Source organism: Siphateles boraxobius, unplaced genomic scaffold, assembly GCF_051911475.1.
Source record: "Siphateles boraxobius isolate OS27281-9 unplaced genomic scaffold, OSU_SipBor_1 9, whole genome shotgun sequence".
NCBI lineage: Eukaryota > Metazoa > Chordata > Actinopteri > Cypriniformes > Leuciscidae > Siphateles > Siphateles boraxobius.
In genome coordinates, this window is record NW_027509219.1 from 21,847,895 (window position 1) to 21,873,877 (window position 25,983).

General features: G+C 39.2%; 1 protein-coding gene across 2 annotated transcripts in view; it reads right to left on the reverse strand.

The window, feature by feature from the left end:
- The window catches only part of gpr61 (G protein-coupled receptor 61), a 28,509-nt gene continuing 2,526 nt past the window's right edge, over positions 1 to 25,983 (reverse strand). Inside the window, exons 2-4 of one of the 2 annotated variants that reach the window (XM_077224126.1) lie at positions 6,196 to 6,568; positions 5,665 to 6,061; positions 1 to 2,242 (exon numbers count right to left, since the gene is read on the reverse strand). In XM_077224126.1, coding sequence (XP_077080241.1) covers positions 572 to 1,981 — 1,410 coding nt within the window. In that variant the 5' untranslated portion in view covers positions 1,982 to 2,242; positions 5,665 to 6,061; positions 6,196 to 6,568 and the 3' untranslated portion in view covers positions 1 to 571. Of the gene's footprint in view, positions 2,243 to 5,664; positions 6,569 to 25,983 lie in introns of both variants that reach the window. The other variant, XM_077224124.1, reaches the window with a different exon arrangement.

The following is a 25,983-nucleotide window of genomic DNA, read 5'->3' on the forward strand; positions in this document are numbered from 1 at the left end:
TTATATGTGTTTCAATGGTTTTTTTAATTCATTTTTGAGGAAAGAATTTTTTATTTATTTAAATATGACATTGCGGACGGCCATAACTCTATGGCAACTAAAGAATTAGAATCTACCCACCACACAAACAACCTTGGTTCAATATCAGTGCATGCTCCAAATTTTGTTGTTACAATTCTGAATTATTAACCAATTTTACACTTATTTGTTGTCTGAATTAACATTAGGAGCCTTAAAAAATTGTAACATCAACCACTTGCGGTTCATACCACTTTTTGAATACAGATTCCACATCACAATGTTGCTTCCATGTTACATTGTTTGGACAAATGTTGCTGAATCTATGTAAATACGTTTCTGTCTAGCTGTAATGTGCTGGAATGAGGTGATTTTATCAGTCCAACATCTCTCCTGAAAAGAAAAAAGATGCTTTAAATATGACAGAAATCTCCCAACCAAAAATTTAAAACAAGCTATGTACAAATTCTTGGACAGAGTATAAAAAAGATTAAATGGTAAACCATAGCAACAATATATGATACATTAAATAAAGATTTCACGTCTGAAAACATCAACCTTGCAGTTCTGCTTTAGTCTTGATACAATTGTCTGATATAATAAGATCATTCATGTGTTGGTGCTCAATGAATTCCGAGGTCTCCTCCATGATCTGGCCAGGAATGTGGAAGTCGACAGACGGCCTGTGGAGCTCGGTAGAGAGAGGATTGTCCTCTTCCTGTTGAGGGATGGAGATGCTTTGGGAATTTCTTGGCCGCATATTGCAACCTGTGCCCTGAAGAAACTGGAGAAAGTTCTCCTCGATAGAAGCCTCTCGACTGGGCAGCTGCTCTTCCTCACCGGGACGTCCCCACTTGAAAACGTAGGCCAGGTTTCTAGCCAGCTCTTCCCTGATCTGTCGATTCAGACAGCCGTAGAAAAAAGGGTTGGAGGTGAAGCAGAAGTACCCAATCCAGGTGAACACGTCCTCAAGCTGGGCCATGCGTACGAGTGATTCGAGAGAGGACGGCATGACGGCGCAGTACAGGTGGAAGGAGAAATAAGGCAGCCAGCACCCAAGAAACTGACCTCCTACAGCGACTAGGACCACCGCAGCCTTGCCCCCACTGAAAGTCCTCTGAGGGGTGGTTCGAGCTCCACTGAGGCTGGCCGCCATGCTCGAGCGGCTGCTCAGAGATTCAGAGCGTGGCCGAGGAGTCTCCATCCATGTGGGGACTGGGCCTTGCTGCATGGCGGCCACCCTGGCCACCTTAAACATGTTGCAGTACACCACAAAGATGATAAGCACTGGACACAGGAAGTACATGAGCGTAAAAAGGACAATGAACACCAGCCGTTGGGGCCCTCCATCCATCCAGTGGAGCGAACAGCTCTTTGGTTCAGCAATTTTTCCCATAATGTTCCCCAGTGCCGGTCCCATCTCCTCTCTTTCAAGCGCCCAGCCGAGTAAAGGGAATGCGGACATGAGGATGGCTTTAATCCATATTCCAATCAATACCGAAACCACCAGGCCCATGGTCATTTTCACCTCATAGCGCATGGGATGAACGACGTAGTAGTATCTCTCGACGTTGATGGCTGAGATACTGAGGATAGCAGCACTGATCAGTCCCACGCTTAGACACAGGTAACCCTGACACATAGCCTTGTTGAAAAAGCCCTGACCTGACAGCATACCCAGAGGCATTAACACCAGGGCCGCGATGAGATCCACCAGGCAGAGATGGAAGACAAACACGAATTTGCGAAGTCGCGGCGTCCTGGCAATAACGGTGATGATGGCTAAGTTGCCAACTATAGCCAGTATGTCCATCAGGAGCATGGTGCACAGGGCGAGCGTCTGGAGGAGGTGTCCATCTCTGGGCACACTCAGTCCTGAGACGTTAGGCTGGGTTGCGTTCGGACGCCAAGAGGTGGCGTGGGTGATGTTCCACAGTGCGTTGTAGGTGGTTGTATGCTCCATGAGAGGATGGAATAAGGATTGTGGGCGGAGGTGATTTTCATGGGACTATCACCCATCCTCCCCTGCTGAAGAGTGGGATCCAGCAGTACCGTTCAATAATGAGGTTCTGTCTGCGTTATGGCATGCTGGTAGAGGTCAGACTCTGGAGTTGGGGCAGATTAGTGTCGCAACGTCCAGTTTCATCTTCAAATATTCACCTCTGAAGTCCCTGGAGCTCCATCGCGCTTAATATCCAACAGCTCTAAATGAGACATGATGGAACTGTGGAAAGAGACAATAATATCATCAAGCAACTTTTGAGGAATAAGCCAATTTGATATGCATTCTTCAAATCCTAATATTGCCACTACAACATAACAAATCATAATTAACTCAAGTTTGAGGTTAGAATTGAATGTGGTAAGATAAAAAGGATGTGTACAGTGAAATAATGGCAAGAAAACGTGTCTTTTTATTGAGCTGGAAAAAAAAGAACACAATCCATGAACTCTTTTGATTTAGTGAATCAAAAAACATACAGCACAACTAATGTAGTTCTATTTACAAACAAATGACTCTTTAAGAGCCAGTCCTTTTAATGAATCATTTAAAAAGAATAACAAACTGGGGTTACTGTTTTAATTAGTCTGAATCCATCCGAGCAGTAACTAAATCAAAAATAAGTTACCATTGCAAGTTATTGTTTTATCATACATTCATATGTAAGCAGAATGGAAATTATAACTGAAATATGGCCAAATGAATCAGAATCAAATCAAACTGAATTGAATTCAAAACTGAAACAAGAACTTGTGAATCAGTAATCAGTGATGCATTTTTTGTTTATACCCAACACTAAATGTATTTAATGTCTGATTCACACAAACATTCATAAATCACACCCTTTCGATTTCTTTCAACTGTTTGCAATCATGTGGTCTGTGTTTATGGTCATAACCTCACCTTGCACACTACCTCACATGCATCATTTCTCAACTTTACGATATCATATTTTACTGTAAAAACACTGGACCAGCTTTGTTTTTCCACAGCATCAATCCATCTAATTTTTCCCGGAGGGCACAAACTCTCCCTTGTGACACAATTTGGTCAGTGTTATGACAAGAGCTCAAAAGAATATCTAATTCAGCTATAAACTGTTGGTTTAGGACATCTCTGTAAGCATAGAGACTTTGTTTTCTGCCCAAGGCTTGTGACCACAATGATCTCATGGTTAACTGATTTTTAGTAGTGAAGGGAAGGGGCTATTCTGTACCTGGAAGGTAATGCAACTGTAGTTTGTGGTTTTATTCACATGACTATGATGAGCTTGATTATGATGATTATAGAGATAACTTTTTAGCCTTCTCCTCTTCTTCTTTCTTTCTTCTGTGGAACACAAAAGAAAATATCTTGAAGAATGTTTCAACTGTTTTTGTCTAATAGTTTTGTCATTGACTTTCATAGTTTAGATTTTAAAAAATACTAAGACATTTTCAAAATGTCTTCGAGTTCCAAAGAAGAAAAAGTCATACAGGTTTTGAAAAACACGAGGGTGTGTAAATAACTTCAAAATTTTCACTCTTTAAGTGAAAACCACACTAATCCACAGACTGTCATCCATAGACTAAATACTAAAAAAAATACTTCAACAAATGCTATAAAAATATGGAAAAGCACTTTCATATGAATGGACAAAATAGTGATTGGTGAATTCAGTAACTTTCCAGATAACTTCCTGGGATTAAACCTGTGATTATTACATAACTAGGCCAGAATATAGTATACTAGGGCAGGATTTCTTTTGTGCTAGGCAATCCACAACTTTTAAAATATGAGACGATATTACCATAAAGTGTGTAATTTGTTGATAAATCACTTCTTTCTTTCACAGTTAAATGTGCAGAAACAAGTAATCCATTGGTAGACTGGATTCACTGAAAGATGTAAACATTGTGAGTCTCTTTTTCTCAACATGGACTACATTTATGTACAGCAGATTTTTGAGTAGTTGAGCTATTGTCTTCCTTTGTCTGACCAAGAATACTGGTCATGACACAAAGCGATTAACACACATGGAACATCATTTCTGTCTTCTGAGCAAGTGCACAATGCTAAGACTAATTGTAGTCATATTAACATATTTGCACTACTATTCAAAAGTTTGGGGTCGGTAAGATTTTTTTATGTTTTTGAAAGAAGTCTTGAATGCTCACCAAGACTGCAGATTATTTGATCCAAAACACAGTAAAAACAATAATAATTTGAAATATTTTGTTTCTATTTTAATATATTTTTAAACTTAATTTACTGTATTCCTGTGATGGCAAACTTTATTTCAAATATAAATATTTTTTAACATCATAAATGCCTTTACTGTCACTTTTGAACAATTGAATGTGTCCTTGCTGAACAAAAGTAAAATAAAAAAAATAAAATAAACTGCACTTTTAATGTGAACATAAATTCCTTTTGCCATTTTGTTTACGGTAGTGGTGCACAATTCATCTTTAAGGAGCCATTTCTACATATGGACCTTAAAAAGTCACCTTCATTAGTATAGCTAGTCATATTTGTTTCATAAAAGTAGTTAATTTAGATGTCCCTACCATATTTTTAGATTATCTGACAAGCTTTGTTTTTTACGATTATTATACGATCACTACAGCTCCATAATAAGTAGTACAGAGAAATAATCAACCGTTGGGTCAAGATCTGTTATCTAGAAACCTAAATATACATTACCCATGTCATGGCATACTGTAAATAATCAACATGAAAATTACTTTTCTATGCTATCATCAGTCAGTGATGCTAATGCCCATGCACATGATGAGAAACATAAACACACAGTTCAGTGTTTAGTGTATTTCATACATTTGTTGGGTTGTGTATAGGATTTTAAAAAGGACAGTGTGGGTCATAAAGCCCTAAAGCACCTGTGCTTTCTATAGGAAAGGATTGAGATTAGCATTCATGTACTTAAATGCATGATCTGCAGGGCCGAGATGAAGCTGTAGGAACCGCAAATGGATTTTAAAATGGTCGACTTTCTGTGAACCCTCCTGCACTTTGTGAGACAAGAATCAGCGAGCAACTAACAATCTCAGGGACTGCCAACTGAGAAACATATGACCCCGTAATATGCACATGACTCAGTACTTACTGCGATGAAAACTAGCTCTGTTGTTCAGAAACCTTGTGTTTTCCCCCTCCCTTCTTCTTCTTATTCTTCTTCTTCTTCTTTACCCCTCAGGGTGACCAATGCTGGCACTTTACAACTTATAAACATGATGTTTGCTGTCATCACCTAAACAATCCACTATCACACCCATGAGTGCAGAATTTATTGTCTGCTACCAAACAGTTCCCATAATCCCCCGAGGTGAGCTGATTCAGTGCTATATTACACATATGTCATGTATGTCAACACCGTCATTCAAGGCCACCGCTGGTTTAGATTCCTACGAAAGGAAACAAACATGAATACAAGCCTGGTGATGGAGCCTAAAGCCTACAGAGCAAGACCTGAGAATAGTCTAACTGCAAGACTGAGATCTTAAAAACCATTTCCAACTTGTCGGTCTAGAAATACTACAACATATGCATGTCATCCACAATGCACAAGTTTAAACAGGCATCGGTGTGGAGGTGCAGAGCTAAAGGAACCGTGGCTCTACATGATGTAGATGAGGAGAACGTACCTGTAGTGGAGAGGTCCAGCAGCAAGGATCTCCTCTTCAGCTTCCAGGGTTAGTGTCGCACGACAGTGAGAGAGAGATAAAAAGAGGGGGAGAGAGAGAGCGAGAAAGCTAGAGAGAGAGAGGTACCCAACACCCCTCCTCACCTGGCCCTTTCATCTCTCCGCCCCTCACCCTTTCACCCACCCACACGCATGTACACACACACATTCACACAAACACACAGAGAGAGAGAGAGAGAGAGAGAGAGAGAGAGAGAGAGAGAGAGAGAGAGAGAGGGAGAGAGAGAGAGAGAAAGAGAGATATATATAGAGAGAGAGAGAGAGAGATCGCCCCCTCCCCCGTCAGCGATGCTTCAGGCAGGCGGCTGGTCCAGGTGGTCAGGCTGATGTTCACGCTTCTGAGAAGACAGAAAGATAACAAAAAGCGCCGTCTCTTTAGGCGGCGCCGTGCGAAACCCACTCTTACCCCTCTTCTAACACACACACATCCACACAAACACACATAAACATGTGCTCTCCCACACACACGCACAGGGCAACTGCAGAGCAGAATGGAGAGGAGACAGGGATGCAGGCAGGCAGGCTACCTTCCTCGCATCACCAGGTCCTAGTGCCCTCCCGTTCCCACGGCGTCAGTCCACAGGCTCAAAGGCGCATACGTTCGCACAAATGAGATGCGGGACGGGTCACGTCAGGTTCTTGGGATCCATGGGGGTTGTTGCAAGAAAACACACTCGTTTTTTCTCCTTCAATCTCTTCCAGTTAGGCCTGGGTTGATCTCTGTGTCCAATCCATTAAAATCCCTCTCATGAGACCCTGATTATTGTTTGTTTGAGGTTGCAAAGTCTTCCAAGGCACAAAGGGACTACGAGAAAATATCAGCAGTTTTGTCATTTTGGTGGCACCTGGAACACACAGAAAATGATTACAAAGCTATGAGACTTTGGAAGACGACAGGTGTCTACAGAGATTCAAAAGTAAAGAAATAAATAAAAAATTCAAATGGAAATTTTACACAAGGATTAAGGGGAAAAAAGAAGAGAAAAAAGTAAATCACAAAAAACGCTGAAAGTAAAAAAGCTAAATAAATTACATGTTAACGAGGTGTTATAATGCCCCTTTTTACAAGATGTAAAATAAGTCTCTGATGTCTCCAGAGTGTGTATGTGAAGTTTTCAGCTCGAAATACCCCACAGATAATTTTTTATAGCATGTTAAGATTGTCCCTTTTTGAGGGTGAGCAAAAACGTGTTGTTTTGTGTGTGTCCCTATAAAAGCAAATGAGCTGCTGCTCCCGGAACAGAGGGCGCACTTCAAGAGCTTGTATGTTAGCAGGTAGTTTGCAGACACGCACTATAATGTCAGAAACTGATCTGCCTTCTATGTTCAAACCGAAGTCGGACAATGATGGAGAGACTCAAGAAGTGACAACATGTAGAATGCAACAGGACGTTTCTGAATGGTTAGTTGATGAATTTATGTACAGTGCTTAGCATAAGTGAACACGCCTATGCTAAAGTTGACTGAAAAGAGGAATAACAAATCATCTTTTGGAAATTGATCTTAACGCCTTAATTTAAAAAATGAGAAAAAATCCAACCTTTAAGGACACCAATTTTCTTAGTGAATGAATAATGTATCGCAAATAAATAAAAGTTCATTAAATGTTCATCATCACACACCCTTCACCATACCTCGAGATTGGCATGGGGTACTTTCCATAAGATCATCTCTCAATGCAAATCAAATTAGGCTAACTGAAATAAAACCATGCCAATCTCTAGGTATGGTGAAGGGTGTGTAATCTTTATATCGCTAGTGTGAGAACTGTAGTAAGATGCCTACAGAGTGACATGCTATTGCAATAAATGTGAAAAGACAGATGCGACAGCTTGAGCTCTACTACAACAACTCTTTCTCTTCTCAACACTGCTAGCGTGTTCCCAGAGGCGGGGTTTATGTACATTTTAGGGTTTGTGATGTCACTAGCTCGGGAGGAAGCTTGTGTAGTCCCAACCAGCCGTTTGCTGTAGTCCTTAAAATGTGATTTCTATTAAAGAAAATATCTCCCTTTCCTTTGAACTTTGAGCGTCGTAACTTTGCAGATGTTGTTTATGCTCAAACAGCAACATTACACACTAAATAATGTTAGAAAAGTGAAATCATAATCAACCACCCCTTTAATTAGAGACAAAAATATACAATATTTAAATAAAAAATCATGCAAAATACAGTTTCAAAAAAGTTACATTTTAAATATCTACACATTTCCCCAGTCCAGCACTTCAGGATGTAATGACATATTAATTGGTGTCTTTAAAGGGGTGGTAAAACACATTTTTTCGAAGGCTTGATTGTGTTTGTGGGGTGCACTGTAACATGTGTTCATGCTTCGTTTTTAAAAAATTGCATTATTTTTCATATATTTTACCTTTATTCTACACTGCTCTGTACATCCTTGTAAAAACGGTCTGATGGTTTCCTGGTTCTGTGAAGCCAGTCCCTCAAAACTACGCAATGGGCTCAGATTGGTTAGCTGGCCCAGTGTGTTGTGATTCGCTAACCGACTAGTGCACGTCTCCCGGAAACGTCACGCCCCTTACCTCTAATGGAAGTTTGCGCTTTGGTGTATGGCGTCAATTGGACCCAGAGAATGTTAGTGAAGATGATCGAGCAGAACCTTTTCAAGAACGGCTGTTAAACGACGTTTCAGAAAGGTTTGTTTTTTGTTGTTCTCTCATTACTTTTTAGATATGCTGTTATTTAATTGTACTACTTATTATAGAATTACAAAAAAATAAGCTTCATAAAAAATAATTTCATATAATCGTCCTCAAAGGGATTTTTTTGACCAAAGACAGCGGATCTATAGTGATCATTTCTGACTGTATGCCACCGTTACTTCTGTATTTTTAGAACGATTGTAGATAAATATCTGTCGACAGAACTATTAACCCAAAACGAACACTAAACATCAGCTGCCAAATCAAACACAGCACCATGTTTAGCATGCCTGTAGATAAACAAGCATTTAGATAAACATAAAAGCTCTAATCAAAGAATAATTGACACTAATTCCAAGTTCGCTGTTGAGATTAAAAAAAAAGTTTGTAACGTTAGGTGTTTGTCGGAAAACGTTAAGTATGAATGAGCATTTAACAAACCAGCAGAACCAAACAGCGTTGTAATTTGTTTACTTCCTTGCTAAAACGTACAATTAACAATACAAACTATTACAGGAAAACTCATCGACGAAAAATAAATCATACTTACAGGTTGTGGCCCGTAAACAAAAGCTTCTGTTCTTAAAGGTGGAACTGCTCCATCTTTCAGGACAAGCCGTTGTGCGAATCCTGCATTGAACTCGCCACGATTGTGGAAGCTTTCCTCCGTAATATGTGCAGCACAGAGAGCGAGATTTGGGTCATAATTATGAGGGACCAAGTTAAAAATACATTTTAACCATTGATCCCTATAACTCCCTCGTCCCTAGAAAGGCTGAACAAAGCGGACCTGCAATCCTGATGAAAATAACAGCAGGGATTCGACGGCATTGCGACAACTCGTCTCCAAAACAGCAATATAAAATGGCCTCGCCCCAGTTATTAAGTAATCTCAGAGGAGGGGTTTATGTAAATAATGGGATATGATGACGTCAGCATATCCCATGGAATGTCGTGTAGTCCAAAACCGGTCGTTTGCTGTAGTCCTTAGAAATTGATTTTTTTAAACTTTTTAAACGCTGTAACTTTGCAGATGTTGTTTATGCTCAAACAGCAACATTACACACAAGCTAAAGTTAGAAAAGTGAAATCGTGTTTTACCACCCCTTTAAATTTCACTAGTTGGATTTGTCCAATTTTTTGTGGCAAACTTGCAATTAATGTGCAGCAAATTTATGGCAAACAAAACTTAACCGCATGTGAGTCACAGCAACTTTGCAGCAATATTTACCTGAACGCTGTGTTACTGTAAGAGATTCCATATACCTTTTTGTGCTAGAATCGATACTGTACAGCATTGCATCTTTTTAGGATGCACAGGAATCATCTAGGAAACAAGATACTGTATAAATATATTGGACAAAAATCTCTGTCCCACTGGACAAAAATCTCACATCGCATATGTAGATATCTTACTGAAATAATGAATGACACATTTATTTATTTCAGTAAAGCGGACAAACTGCAGTTAGGAAATAAACACATTTCTGATGCATCATTATTCTCTTATTAGCATCAGATAAACCATGCCTAATTGCTAGTATATGCTTTAAAAATTCACAAGAATGCACTGAAATCTAACTCACACTGAAGTTTTGGATTTCACAAATTTTTCAACAACAATGCACATGACGCAATCCATTGGCACGTCACAAGTTTTAGTGAAACATTCCACTATCCACTGGCACATGCCAATTGGTGACCCATTATAGATTTATTTCGCATCCTTCCTAGAATGGGCAGTTTCTGACTTTGTGTGATAAACAACATACAATAGCACTGGTTTTACAGTGGCACATGCCACTGAAATGCAGATGTGCCACAAACTGACAACATGTTTGAAAAAAGAATTACCAACTTTAATGCTTTTAAAATGTCATTAATTAGTCTATTTATTTAGGATTTTGACTCACAATTACGTCAGTATAGCTGCTCAACTCATCTGTGAGTCACTTCGGAGGTCATTCGGAGACGTTCCGCGACTCAGTGTCACAGTCAGTGTTACCCGACAATGTCAGCTCCTCAGCGGCACATGCCACTATCCACTGGGACATGGCATTGAAGACCGGATGTGCCACCGGATCTGTCACTAAGCATAGCAACATGTGTCTTTGGCTTCTGTGCCATGTCACTTAATGTTAAAACCACTACTGCATTTCTCACTTGTGAGGTAATAACGGCCCTGTTTTTGGAGCAGGTAAACTTACAGTTTCGCTATTAGTTGAGACGCACAAACTCAGGTAATATATATATATATATATATATATATATATATATATATATATATATAAGGGCAAAAACCTGACAAATATCTTTAAAGACATCACCTGAACAATGTTTTGATGTGTAATAACCATATAAGCGGACTAATTGGTTACGGGCCATTGAATTATATTTTGAATAATTCAAGAGCCCGTCACCAATTATTCCTTACATATTGCACTCTGATCTACTTCTTCTTGCCTTTTCAAGACTTAAGTTAGTCACATTGGTACATTGTCTATTGTCAATAGCGTAGCACTGTACGAAGCACAGCTCACAAAGAAGTTACTTTCAAATCAAGCAGCTTGCGAATCCACGAGACCAACTTTAGTTGTAAAATCTGCATGTGGAAATTGCGGACTGACTCCCATCGGAATTACTGGATATCACAATTTGCGTGACCACACTTAAGTTAAGTTAACCTTAATTGAAAAAACAAATTGCTCTACAGCAAATATTACACACAATAGTCTCAAAATTAATGCTTGAGGTATATTTTTGTATACTTTTGAGGTATGTTTGTGTAAAAACTGTTTAAAAAATTATATATATCTATATATATATATATACTGTATATATATATATATATATAAATAATATACATAAGGACTACAAATGATTTGAGAATGCACAAAAACTGACATCCTTTTTAAAAAGTAATTAATTAGTTACTAGTTACATCTTCAACAGTGTAATTAGATTATTACAGATTACTGTACTAATTACTTTAATTCTTTCAAATAAATAATAAAAAATTGCATACATTATTCTTGAACTGACTAAAGTATTTAAAGGGGGAATATTACATTAAAATCATACATTTTAACATTAGATGTACAATTTTGATGATTAATCCACTATTGTTTAATATAGAATTATTTATAGTCTATATAGGATTTAATGCATCAGAAGTTAAATCCTATCAGTTAAATAACATTTAAGAAGTTAAATAACATCAGAAGTGTAATTAAACTATAGAATCCCTTATTTTTTCAAAAGTAATTAGATTACAGTACTTCATTTTAGCAATGAATTACACCGAATGTAGCAACTTCAAAGTTCACGTTTGAGGTGTGACTGTACGTAATTTATGTTGTAGAACTAAACATGACAATCGTTTCCAGTAATGTTTACTAAATCAAAAATCAAATCAAAAATGCTCATCTAAAAACTCATTAGAAATTCCGAAACAAACTAAACAGCTGGACTGAACATTCTCTTTCTGTGAGAGTAAAACTCACCCAGAGAAGAAATAATAATAAAACCCTTATGAATAATTGATAGAACGATGAACAGGACTGTAGGACTTGCAATAAGACAATATAGTCTCAAGAATTCTAGCACAAGACACCACACACATTTAGTTATTACAACACAAGTGCTGTGAATTTTTTTTAAGAGGAAAACAAACATTTATGACAATAATATATTTAATTTCAGCTAAGCTTAGAGGATGAACTGTTCTAGCTCTACTGCTGTTTTATGTCTATGTAAACAGAGCATTGGGAGATCAGCCCTGAGAGACTGCGGCTTGCAAGGCAACGCATTCAGACACTTGAGACCCCTTTCATTTGAGATTTTGTAACTTTTTGCTCAAGAGAAAACACAGCCACAGGGGCATGGAGATGTTGTTGGCCGATCTGGATCTGCGATCGCAGTGATGCATGACTTGATCTGGTTCTTAGTTCACTGACATGAGTCTTCCTCCCTTTGTTTGTGGACAACCAGTACAGCAGCTTACATTGGATCGCGACATCAGTGAATCAATAGAACATTAGCGAGACGCATAGAAAGACGCTTGGTGGGCTTAATACTGTCACTGAAAGGATTAACGGATTGGGAAAGATAACAATAGGAGTGAAACAAGAACACTCATGTTTGAGTGAGGAGGCAGAGAAAGACAGCAGGCTGAAGGTGTTGAAAAAGACAGAAATAGCATATACTTGCTCAACCCGGCAGACCAATCACGGGAGAGGCAAAATACAATGGTCTCCATGACAACTCAGGAGACCATAGACTCCAGGCTGCCTCTGAGCAATAACAGTCCAACCATCTCCCTGTGCGACAGCCAGTTATAATCGACTGTATTTTTAGCACGACGCTCCAAAAATAAACACATACACGCCCTTGTCAAAGAGGTATGACTCATCTTTAATATCTTTAGTATCACCAATTATCAGCAGCTGACAGTGATGCTGTTGCATTTATACAGTTCTTTAAATTAAAAAGTACTCAATAATCATTTGTCTGTCCCTGCACAGAGCATGTTTGATACCAGTAGATATTTAAAAATGAAAAGGTATTTCATGCATTGTATTTGGGTAAAATAACATAACCATAACAATGCATAAAAATATTAAAAATATATATACTTAGCAATGTGGGAATGAAAGAGATTTCATTTTTATTACACCAAAACATTAGTCTTCCATTTTTGTAAAGTAGAGTAACTTGACTGCAGGGGGCGCTCTTAGATTAGAGAAATTGGGTAACAGCTGTGAGGGATTGCTGTTCGATTGCATAGTGTTCCCATGTGCCAGTGCCAACACTCTTAAAATATTATTGTTATTATTATTAATTATATTTTATAATGGAGAGCCAATGACCAATGGCTTCTCCATCCCTGGATTTCCAAACCGTGTCCTAACTGTTCTTAATTTTCTTTGTTCTTAAAAATTCGTAATGGTAGCAATTCACAATCTGACTTGTGATGCAGCCTGGAATAAAGCACACAACCGTTAGACTGATATTGGAAATCACCAAAACAAACACGTTCCTACCCAAAAGGATCACACCCCTATCTTGATGCCTCCACCCCCAAATTCACATCCATGCTATGCAACACAGGCAACGACTATGGTGGAATCTGCTGTGCCTGCCGCCCAAGGGTATGTTGTCATCAATAAGTGACAGTAGGGATGCACCGAAATGAGAATTCTGGGCTGAAACCGAAAATCCTGGATGCACTTGACCGAAAAAACGAAACCAAAAGACTTTATTTATTTGATTAATTTCTTATTTTAAATGAGTTTTTCTGTATAATTGTATTATTATTATTAAACTTTTTAATTAATTTTTAATTCAGAATCATTAAATTATTGAATTTAAGCCAATAAAATAAAATAACCACACTGTTATGAAGTAACACAAAAATTGGACAGAAAATATGCCTATATTAATTAAAATAATATTAAATATCAATATATTATTCTTCATTCAGTTCTATGTAGCAGAATCAGATTTAACAGATTTATTTTTTGACCTATTATCAAAATAAAGTAGGTAGTCCAACAAAGCTATTATTATCAGAGCATGTGAGCAGATACCAGGGAGTGGATCATTGAACAAGAGTTGCCCACACGGCTATACACCATGTTACAGCACAGTAAGGCTATTGCAAACAGAAACAAGTCCAGAGAAATTTCATCTTGGCAGGTTTTTTAGCGGATTTTGCCAGGGTTTTTTTTGCGAATTATTTTCGGCTTTCGGCCTTTTCTCTTTTTCAGCCAAAAACAAAAATGCCATTTTAGGCCGATAATTTTCACCAGCCGAAATTTGATATGATAAGTGCTGCTACTACTACTAATAATTAAAAAAAAGGCAAGTGCTACTAATAAGGGTCGAATGTCTAATTGTTACATGGCTTCTCTACTCCTTCGATGGCAGAGTCATCCCTTCCATCCCAAAAAACAAACAGTTTTCATGAACAGCTCCCTACATAAACACAATAGTCCAAGTAACTAATATATTAAAAATGTGACAAGATTAAGGGGATATAGCTGGATCTAAAAGGGCAACCACAAGAAAAACCCTATATTAGGAGTATGTTATCTCACTTTTCGTAAACACTTTTCGTGAAAACATTTATTCACTCTTTGAGTATAGACCTGAAAATTAAACTTTCCAACTTAAACTGTCGGTAGCTGCTCGTATCTCGGCTTGCCGGAAAGACATTTCTTGCTGGATGTAAACCTTGCAAAGACACTTCATCCAGGACAGCCAGGAACCTTGGAGTTGTGATTGATGATCAGTTGAACTTCACAGTCCTGCAGATTTGAACTATACAACATTAGGAAGATCAGGCCCTTCCTATCGGAGCATGGTACACAACTCCTTGTCCAAGCTCTTGTTCTACCCAGACTGGACTATTGTAATGCTCTTTTGGCAGGCCTTCCAGCATGCACTCTTAGACCTCTGCAAGTAATCCAGAATGCTGCATCAAGAATTGTCTTTAACAAGCCGAAGGGAGCACATGTCACACCTCTCCTCAAAAAATTCCACAGGTTGCCAATTGCTGCGTGCATCAAATTCAAGGCACTGATGTTTGCCTACAAAATAAACACTGGCTCTGCACCCCTATACCTAAACTCATTACTTCAGATCTACGTGTCATTCAGAAACTTGCGTTCTGCAAGTGAATGGCGCCTTGTGGTTCCATCCCAAAGAGGCACAAAATCACTTTCACAGACCTTTACCCTGACTGTTCCAAGCTAGTGGAATGACCAGCCCATCTCTACCCGAGCTGCTGAGTCTTTAGCCATTTTGGATAAGAGCGTCTGCTAAAGGATTAAATGCATGTAATCAACAAATTAAATTAAAAACATCTTAAATCCATGTTACAAATTGATCAGCTCACCATCTGAAATAAGTGAGGTTAATGGCAGTATTTTTTAATCATTGCAAGATCTTAGTCCTTTCTGACCCTGAGCGTTTGTATGTGTGTAATTATAAGTACCCTGACAATTGTCATGGCCACAATTACAGACTTCAATTCCTTCAAACTTTGCAAGCTTTTTTCCAATGTGATGGCCAAGGGTGATCAAATGGTGAGAGATTTTGTGTTTGTTCTGACAGTCAGCCAACCATTTGATCACCCTGGACATTGTCGATGAAATCACGACAGTGAGTTTGAGTAGACATTGCTATTAGTTATAAGACTGCAGGATATGGTTAGGGACGTGTTTTTGATGATTGCCTCTTTGGGCCTCGGTAGCGATGAAGAGAGCAGCTCTTCTCTTGTATGACCTACTTACAGTTTCTTGAGAGCGGGAAAGTGTACCGCATTTCAACATACACACACAATCACACAGCAGCACAAGCCTAGCCCCTGCTGGTCGGATGGACTTTTCACACGTCACCTCTAATCTATCCAGAATGCACTCAAATACTGTACATCGTCTTCCTTAACAGGAACATCATGCACCTTTTTTTCCCCCTTTGGATGAGCCATGCTGATCCCACTATGAGAAAAGACAAATCAAACTACTAGGTTCTTTGTATAAGTAAATTAGGCAATACTTTTTATCTAAAATAATTCAATTTAATTTTCGAAGAATTATTTATTTCATGTAAAATACATTCAAAAATGAAAAGAAGGAATTTCAGTAAGGTTTAACAGAGGCCAAATATCTCTTAACAAAACATTTTTACCATTATATATAATGCCACTAATAAGTGTTAAAAGGGCACATTTTCTGCCAGCATGGGAGTCGGTATAATTATTTTAATTGGTTTTTATAGAGCAGGCAGTGCATCCATGGGCAACAGTTAAAGCCCAGGGGAGCCTGTGTGAAGTCCACAGGATTGCACTCACTGCATTAATGCCTGAACAACACAGAGAAATTGTAATTATAGAAAACCAGGAAAAGACAAGCTCTGGGGTCTGAATTCCTGTTACAGAGATAATAACAATTATAAATAATAAATAGATAACCAGTCTTAATCACTGAATTACTCCTGCTTTGCCTGCACACCATGGAAAGGGTTAGGGGAATGTGTTTGGTATAGCCGTCTAAAATGACACACTTCATATGCACTTACGGTCTTGTGTACTTACAATGGTTGCCGCGAGTACATGTCCGTTAAGTCCACAAGACCATTGAGTGTCCCATTTGTTGTTTTTAGGTTTCAGAAGGGTGCTTATGAGTGCCCCCTTTGCAGTTTATGATATGCACCCTTGATGCGCACTTATGCCAATGGCCCAGCACCATCATCCAGCAAAGAGCAATGAATAAAAGCACAGGACCTGCCAAATACACGCACATCCAAGCATCCATGTATAGGTACACTGTATATCTGGAGCATGTAAGAGGCTGTTCACATACAATGTGTTCTTATTTCCATTTGCATGGTTATCTTTTTATTTAGCTTATTTATCTATGTTTATCCATCTTTTTCCATCTGCCGTACAATACTTTTTTTAGATCAAACCAGATACAGTGCTGGTCAGAATTATTTGCCCCCTTGGTAAATATGATCAAAGACTGCTGTAAAAAATAAATCTGTATTGTTTATCCTTTTGATATATATATATTTTATTTTTTTTAAATGCAAAAATCTAACCTTTTATTGAAGTAAAATAATTGAAATTGGAGGGGGAAAATCACATTATGAAATAAATGTTTTTCTCCAAAAAACATTGGGAACAATTATTTGCCACCTTTTATTAAATACTTTTTGCAACCTCCTTTTTAAGATAACAGCTCTGAGTCTTCTCCTATAAGGCCTGATGAGTTTGGAAACACCTGGCAAGATTCAGAGACCATTCCTCCATACAGAATCTCTCCAGATTCTTCAGATTCCAAGATCTATGTTGCCGCTTCTGCTCTTCAGTTCAGCCCACTCATTTTCAATAGAGTTCAGGTCTGGGGACTGGGATGGCCATTGCAGATGCATGGTTTTGTGCTCAGTGACCCATTTTTGTTTTGATTTTGATTTTTGTTTTTGGATCCCTCTCCTGTTGGAAATCTGTTATAAGATTTCTAGCAGAGATTGTCAGGTTTTGATTTTTTATCTTTTGGTATTTGATCGAATCCATGATGCCATGTATCTGAACAAGATGTCCAGGACCTCTGGCAGAAAATTAGGCCCAGGCCCATATCATTAAAGATACAGCACAGTATTTCATTTTACACATGTGGTACTTTTTTATCCCGGTATGAACCAAACCCATATTAAGTGTTTTCTGCCAAAAAAGCATTTTTTTTGTTTCATCTGGACATCTTGTTCAGGTAGAGGTGGCAAATAATTCTGACCGGCACTGTATATAGTTGTAACGTCTGAGACAAATCAGACACAATTATTTGTTACATTTAAAAAAATAATCTTCAAAACTCACTCTGGGATCTATGGTCCCATCCCCCCAACTAGGGCAAGAACCATGACTATTGACTTTATTGCTGTTAAAAATGTGGTCAAGAGGCCATAGGAAAGACAGAAACAGACCTTAGAACAGACTTTCCTGCACTAACATATCTAGAAATGAACATGCATCCCAGAACATTGTGTGAATGATTTCATGTCTTGTGTAGCGTCTTTTAATTCTATTATTTTTTGGAGATTGTGTATTTTTATGATAGAACCAACGGTCAATGTAACCTCACATATACCATGTTTGGTCTCTATAAATTGGTACTTTGAAGATCGAAATGATTCTATATGTCGATAGCTGTGCAACGAATTAGTATTACAAGAATCTTTCATTGTTTCTTCATCAGCAACCAATCCAGCTGCACATGCAAATGAGCATGATTAAAACAAAGATCCATAAATCACCAAAAGAGGAATTTTCCCGCTTGGAAATTCCACCCTTCTCACTGGTCAAGCAAACCCAGAGAGGTGGGACTTTTCTCAGGCTTTATTAGCGACAAATTCACAGTGATCCTCGCTCTACTTCTTTTTTCTGGTTTATACTGCTGCCGCTTTAGGTTGCTGTCCTTGGCACCGGCAGGCCTTGACCACAGCCTGCTAAGCCTTCACTCTCCCAACAGAGTCAGACTGTAATTTCTTCATTCCAACTCAGAAGAAAACTGCAACTTTACTATCACTGAATGGACAACCATCAACTCTTCCAACTTCCTCCCTTCTCCTGGTTGCTTTGCGTGGCCTCTCCGGCCCAGGTCCAGCAATCTGCATCAGTCTGCAGCAATGTGCACAATCTGCACTCCAGTCAAACAAACCATTCAAGTTTATCATCATTTCTCCCTATAACGCAGAAGAAATCGTTTGAAACTCAAGGAACCATCTAAATCCTTCTTCAGGACCTTCTCGAAATGCTTTCACTGCAAAGGCCATGCAAGTATACATAATAGAATAGTTCTTTTCATAATTAGATTAATCTTTTCCATAGCTTCATTCCCTGCTTATAATAATAATAATAATAATTTTTATTTGTAATGCACTTTACACATGAAGGAACATATCTCAAAGTGCTACAAGTACACAGATAAAACAATAAAATAGATTCAAACACTTAATAACAAAATTAAGAACAGTTGGTGACAACAAGAACAAGATATGTTTTAAGAAAAAGCAGTTAAAAATAAGTGGGTCTTTAATTTATTTTTGAAGACCTCTATAGACTGTGGCGCCCTCAGGTGATTAGGGAGAGCGTTCCACATTCGAAGTGCAGCTACCTGGAAGGCTCTATCTCCCATAGTACGGAGTATGGACTTAGGAACCTGAAGTTTGTGGCTGTCAGAAGAGCGGAGATGTCGGGGTGGATTGTGCAAAGTAATGAGGTCTTTGAGGTACACTGGTGCACTACCGTAGACACACTGATAGGTCAGGAGACAGATCTTATAATCAATCCTGAATCTAACAGGGAGCCAGTGAAGTTTTTGGAGAATGGGTGTGATGTGCTCAAATTTGCGAACCCCCGTCAGGACCCTGGCAGCGCAGTTCTGAATGTATTGCAATCTTTGCATGCTCCTGCCAGGGATCCCAACAAGGAGTGAATTGCAGTAGTCAAGCCTGGAGGAGACGAAGGCATGCACCAGCATCTCTGCATCAGAAAAAGAGAGGGAGGGGCGGAGTTTGGAAATGTTCCGGAGATGAAAAAGTGCGGTTTTACAGGTGTGTTGGATGTGAGTGTTAAATGATAGATGGCGTCAAATCGAACCCCCAAGTTGGTTATAGAGGATGTCAAAGAAATATCATGGCCAGCAAATGAGTAGACTGTCAGGGGGGAAGATCGGAGTTGGTGTGGGGTCCCAATGAGGAGACCTTCAGTTTTGGTGCTGTTTAACTGGAGGAAATTATCCATCATCCATGCCCTCGTCTCCTCCAGACAGGCATTTAGAGTGGAGAGTGAAGGTGTAGATGAATTGGGGTCCAGCCTGACATAGAGCTGAGTATCATCAGCATAGCAATGGAAAGCAACGCCATGCTTGCTGATGATGTGGCCCAGTGGGAGCATATAAATGGAGAAGAGAGTAGGGCCGAGAACGGAGCCCTGGGGCACTCCACAAGTAACTGTGTAGGGCCTCGACCTGGCTCCTCCCAGGGCCACATACTCAACTCTATCAGTCAGGTAGGATTGAAACCATTGAATTGCTGTATGTGAGATGCCAATGAAGTGTTGCAGACGATGGAGTAGGATAGTATGGTCAACAGTGTCGAAGGCGGCTGTGAGGTCCAAGAGAATAAGGAGAGATGGAGAGCCCTGATCAGCAGCCACAAGAAGATAATTTGTGACTCTGACCAGGGCTGACTCTACGCTGTGGCCGGAGCGGAAACCAGACTGAAATTTTTCATAGAGACCATGTAGATGAAGATGATTATGAATTTGAGTTGAGACAACTTTTTCAATGACTTTGGAGAGAAATGGAAGGTTGGAAATGGGCCGATAATTTGAGAAGATATCCGGATCGAGGGATGGTTTCTTAAGCCGAGGGTTGATACGGGCAGTTTTAAGCGAGATTGGAAAATGACCCGATTGCAGGGAAGAGTTAACGATAGTAGTGATGAGAGGACTTAAAGAATTAGTATTTGATTTGATCATGTCAGTGGGAAAAGGGTCCAATGAGCAGGTTGAGGGTCTCATACTGTGTATGAGAGTCTCAACCTGTCTATGTGTAGGAAGAGTGAAATGAAAGAGTGTTGGTGCAGAGGTTGGGGTGGTGGATGGAATGACATTGCTTTGTATTAGGTCAGCGCGGATGGTAGTTATTTTTGTTGTGAAAAAATCAAGGAATTTATTACACTGGTCGTCAGTATTGTTTTTATGCGTCAGGGCAGGTGGACTGAGAAGATAATTTATTGTTTTAAAGAGCTGTTTTGGATTTCTTGGATTATTGTTAATAATATTGGAGTAATATTGTGAACGTGCCTGACTGAGTAATTTGGAGTATGATCTTTGTTGCTCTCTATAAGCGATTTTATGGACAGTGAGCCCAGTGGCAACATAGCGCCTCTCAAGGACCCTCCCAGCCGCCTTCTGTCTACGAAGCGCATCAGTGTACCACGGAGCAGGGCGTGTAAATGTTACAGTCCGTGCTTATGGTTTCATCCTGTCACTTTCTATTTTTCCCATGTATTTGTGGTTGTGCGAATGTGTATGTTTATATTAGTTATGTTTGTGATTTAGTAATAAAACTTGTGCACAATACATATTTGGTTCTGATTCTCTGCTTGCAACAATGTTTATTTTACGATTTAGATTTTGACTACAGGCTCTTAGTAGTACTGTACAGTAAGAAAGACATTTCCCTCCCCTGGAAATGAACATTTCTTAGAATTAATTAACAATTAATCAATAATTTATTATTACAAGTTATGATTGATTATTAATATTTATTTTGTGCTAATTTGCTTCATAGTGTATACAGTGGCATCAAAACTTCAAAGTTGTTGGACAACTTTTTGAATGTTTTTTGAATTTATGATTTTTTTCCCCATGATATAAGAAAGAATAAAAAAACAGATGGCATTCATTTTTCGAGCAATATTAGCACTAAAACTCATTGTTTGTTTTCAGCAACTGAATTGTAGGTTATCCGTATTTGGTTGACATTTACAATTGTTATAACTATTATTTACATAATCCTTTACACATTTATACAGTCTGAAGTCTGTAATATGCCGACTTAGTTCACTGAATCATTTAGCTGTGTCAGTTGCATTTAAGAAAGCAAGCATTTTTGACTGTATTCTATTATAAAATGGTCTTTCAAACCAGACTGGACAAAATTTGAGACAATATGGAGACTTTAGCAAACAATGCTGACCACGTGTCCACTGGCATCGTAGTGATTATGAAGTAGGTATCAGCAAACAAAACTCCATGATCCTCCTCATGATAGCTGCACAGAGACTACTGCTGCATCAAACCACATTCACCATCATCTACAAGTTCAAGTAAACCAAAGACAGAGATCAGCAGGATTTCTATGACTAGTCAACGAGTGGAACTGGCTGACAGTGGAAGACAAATGATAGAGAACAGAGGAGTTAAGAGGAAAACTGTAACAACTGGATCAACAAGTATGTCAAACCTAATGAATGAAAAGATGCACTTAGAGAGAGCTACTGTAGATGAAGAGGCCAGTGAAAACTGCAAAGAGCAAATTACCAAACAGCTTGAAAACCAAAGACACCTTAAGGAGATAAAGCTAAAGAGCATCTCATTCAATTCCCTCTCAAAGAATCAGATTCTCAGAGCATTATGATTATCTGCAGCACTTCACACCTCACAAGTGACTCCCTCATAAGTGACTCCATACATTGTGTCTAAACACAAGTACTAAACACATCATATTATTATGAGCCCATGTCAAGCTCTGCATCATTCTACTTTGCATTACTTAAAGGTGCAATGTGTAACATTTTTGAGTATCTATTAACAGAAATGCAATATGACATCCATAACTATGTGTTCAGTGGTGTATAAAGAACTTACTTAATAAACCGTAATGTTTTGATTACCTTAGAATGAGGCATTTATATCTACATAGGCGCGGGAATCCCCTTCTATGAAGGTCGACATATTGTGACGTCATGTTTCTACCGTACCCGACAGCGAACAAACATCGTTACAGAGCGCGTTTCGTCACTACCTTGAAAGAGAAGCCGCAGAAAGCTAGAAGCTAGCCATAAACACCGTGAGTAGTGACTTTTCCCTTGTCAGTGGTGTAAAATATATAGTTGGATTGTTTCATGTAACTTAATTCTTCTCCCTCGCTGTGTTATGGCTTTGCTATGTGGGGATAAATGTGCTGGTTACGTTCGTGAGACAGCTGATTAGTACTCTTGTCATTGACCGTAAAACAGTTACAGGAATCACCAACCCGTCGATCTTGGAAGCATTTTAAGTCGATCGAGTTTCCAAAATCAGAGAAAAAAGCCTATTGTGTGTAGTAAATGGTGTCTAGGGGATGCGGAGGCGGGCGCGCTGTTACAATCACATTATTTTTGCCACACGCACCTTTGGGCTCATGCGGACGCGTCCAGTATAAAAAAGGCTTACTGTGCGTTCACACCGCCCCCGGCGAGAGCGTCAAAGTGGCCGGAAGTCATTCATTTTCAATGAGAGTCGGCGGCGAGCTCCGGCGAGAGCAGCACGGCGCGTCTTGGACGGTGAGAGCGGCGAGGAGAGTTGAAGTGAGGTCAACTTTATGGTAATAAGCAATGACGCGGTTCGGCGGCAACCGGCGGCAACCAATCGGAATATAGAAGTGCTCCTTTTTGAGAGGAGTCCAGAGAACGCAGTCCTGTAAACTTTGGTTCCGACCACATTAGTTCCCAAGCAAAATTGAGGAGGTTGATCATTTGAATTTGATAAGAAGGCGCGCAACACTATTTATAGGCAATATTTTCGCGCTGGAACGCTTGTTTTTCAGCGGGAATGTAAATTAATAGCACCATGAACACAAAAGCCACACCACACAAATGGCTTTTAATTTGTTTATTCCATTAGCAAACATGTCACTATAATTGTTAAGTTTTTTCCATCGATCAATTTTCTGCAAAAATAACGATCGACATGATTGATGCTTTGTGGCCCCTTTTAAATACAGTTGTAAAAATGACCACGCGTTCGATCTACGTCAGAGCATCAGAGCGTCCACGAATCTTTCCACAGCGTCGTTGGCAGGGCGGCGAGAGCGAATTTTGCCGCTCTCGCCGGCGGCGGTGTGAACGTACAGTTAACGCTTTAACCAGCTCAGCCACAGTAACAGCTCATGTTAGCCAGCTAAACTTTTACTACCCTGTTAGAAAAAATATATAGTTGCACAGTTTCATGTGGTTCTTCTCCCTCGCTGTATTATGGGTTTGCTATGTGGGGAGAAATGTGCTGGTTACGTTCGTGAGACAATCAACTAATTACTATTATTATATTACGTATTAAGACCCTTGATCCTCACCTGACTATGGCTTTGTAAACTTTATCCATGATGTGGTTTATAATGGACTGTGGTACAGAAACAATGTTTGTCCCGTTTTAGCCACCGTAGCTTCTTCAAAAGGGAGGGGTGAGCAGGGGGCTGAGCCCTTAGTGTAAACTCGCAACCGAACAACTAGATGTCGCTAAAAGTCACACACTGCACCTTTAAGGAAAACGCCTGGCAAATTCAGTCTGGCATTCTTTGACATATTGCTAACTTGACTTTGCTATGTGGGGATTGTGGACTTAATTTCTTTAATTGCCATATAAGTAGCAGAAACCAATGCCTGCTCTGCTTATAAGGGTCTCAATAAGCTCACCTATATGAGCAAACAAAGAGGCTTTTGCAGTTTTGAAGGTTCAGCTCAGAAAATGTCAGATTCCATTGCTAATACTAATTGTGCTTTGGGGGTTTTGTTCCCAGCAAAAGTGATTACTTACTGGAGGATGATGTTAAGGAGCTGACTTTTGACAGTTGAAGGGATGCACAGTATTTTGCAAAACTATTAAGGACTGAAAAAGAAATTGAGGATGCAGTAAAACGTATAAACGGAATCTTCTACTCATTGTAGTATTGATAAATAAAGGGCTAGTAGGATTGTAAAATGAGTTGATGTGAATGATCATTTAATTCCATTATTTAATATTTTAAAAAAAATTCACCCACGTCGCAACCACCAACTCATGAATTTCATTTAAGGATATGTGCTGAAGAAATTAGGTAAACTCTAATATGATTGAATCATTTGTGGCAGTCTTGGCCTAATGATTAGAGAGTCAGACTGGTATCCCGAAGGTTGCCCTTGATTCTCAATACTGGAAGGAAAGGACTTAGGTGCCCTTGAGCAAGCCATGCCACCCCCAATCGCTCCCCGGGTGCCACCGCAAAAAGGCTGCCCACTACTCCAGATGTGTATGTCGGTTCGCTGTTTGTGTGGGTGTTTAATGTGTGTGCCCTGAATTAGATGGAACTAATCAAAAACAAAATATTCCAGTGGCCTAAATATACGGTAAGCATTGCAGAAATAAAAGAGCTCATCTTACATTCTAACTGTAATGGGGAGAAAATGAGCAGTAATATCATTAGCCATTGTGTTTATAGTGGCTGTTTCTCAATGCTTTCAGTCCCTAACCAAAGCCATGTAAGATGAGTACGATGGGAAATGTTTGCGGAGTCTTTTGGAGAGAGATGACAGACAAGCAGAGCAACAGAATATGGTCTGTTTTATACTGTGATTATTCCTCAACCTGGGCTGCTTTCTCTTTAACCCCCACCTGAGAGTATGATCAGGTTACCAGAATGATTGAGTTTAGTCTAGTGCTACACAGTGACGGTTCTCACAGACTCTTTGTCTTGGATGACTGTGCACTTCTCTAGCTGCCTGTACTACTCAAATTTTCTCTAGGGGGCGCCCATGTTTACGGCATTGCTGAGCATTGTGGATATTTATGCACCCCAGCCAAAAACTGAAGAACCATAATGGTGAAAAAGCATATCTATAACTAAAACACATATTCTTAAAAAGACGTATTATTCCAATATTACTGTTTGTAAGACAATCTGTGTTGTAAACAAATGTATTTGATTTAAAATATCAATCAAAAGGTTGCTCTGGTTACTAATCAAAAAAGCCTAGACAGAGACAAGGTACTTTAGACTGAAACACTCAAAGCAACGTCATTAGTTATGTGACTAATATGTATTGCTTTAGTAAAAAGCAGTAGGCTAAATTTGTCTCTGTGTTTTGTATGGGTGAAGTGTCCTTGGTTCAGAGTTATGGGATCTCAAGTGATTTACTTTTCACTGCAGCAGGGCATGACCCCTTCCAGAACACTGCAAGGTGTTTCATCCTGTTAGTCTAGGCTTCCTTTGACTAATGAGCTGTTTAGGAGAACAGGCCCATTCTCAAGATGCCATTTATGCCTGAAAATATCAAGATTTTTCAGGTCGTAACCACTTCAGAGCATTGAAGGCCTAAATAAGTCCTATATAACAGCCTTGCAAAGTGCCAAACAGTTATGTCCAGCACTGTGTCCTACAAAAAAACTGCCTTTATAATATATTTTTAAATGTAATTTATTCCTGTGATAACAGCCATTACTCCAGTCTTCGGTGTCACATGATCTTTCAGAATTTATACAATTTGAAAAAAAGAAATCTGATTATTACAAA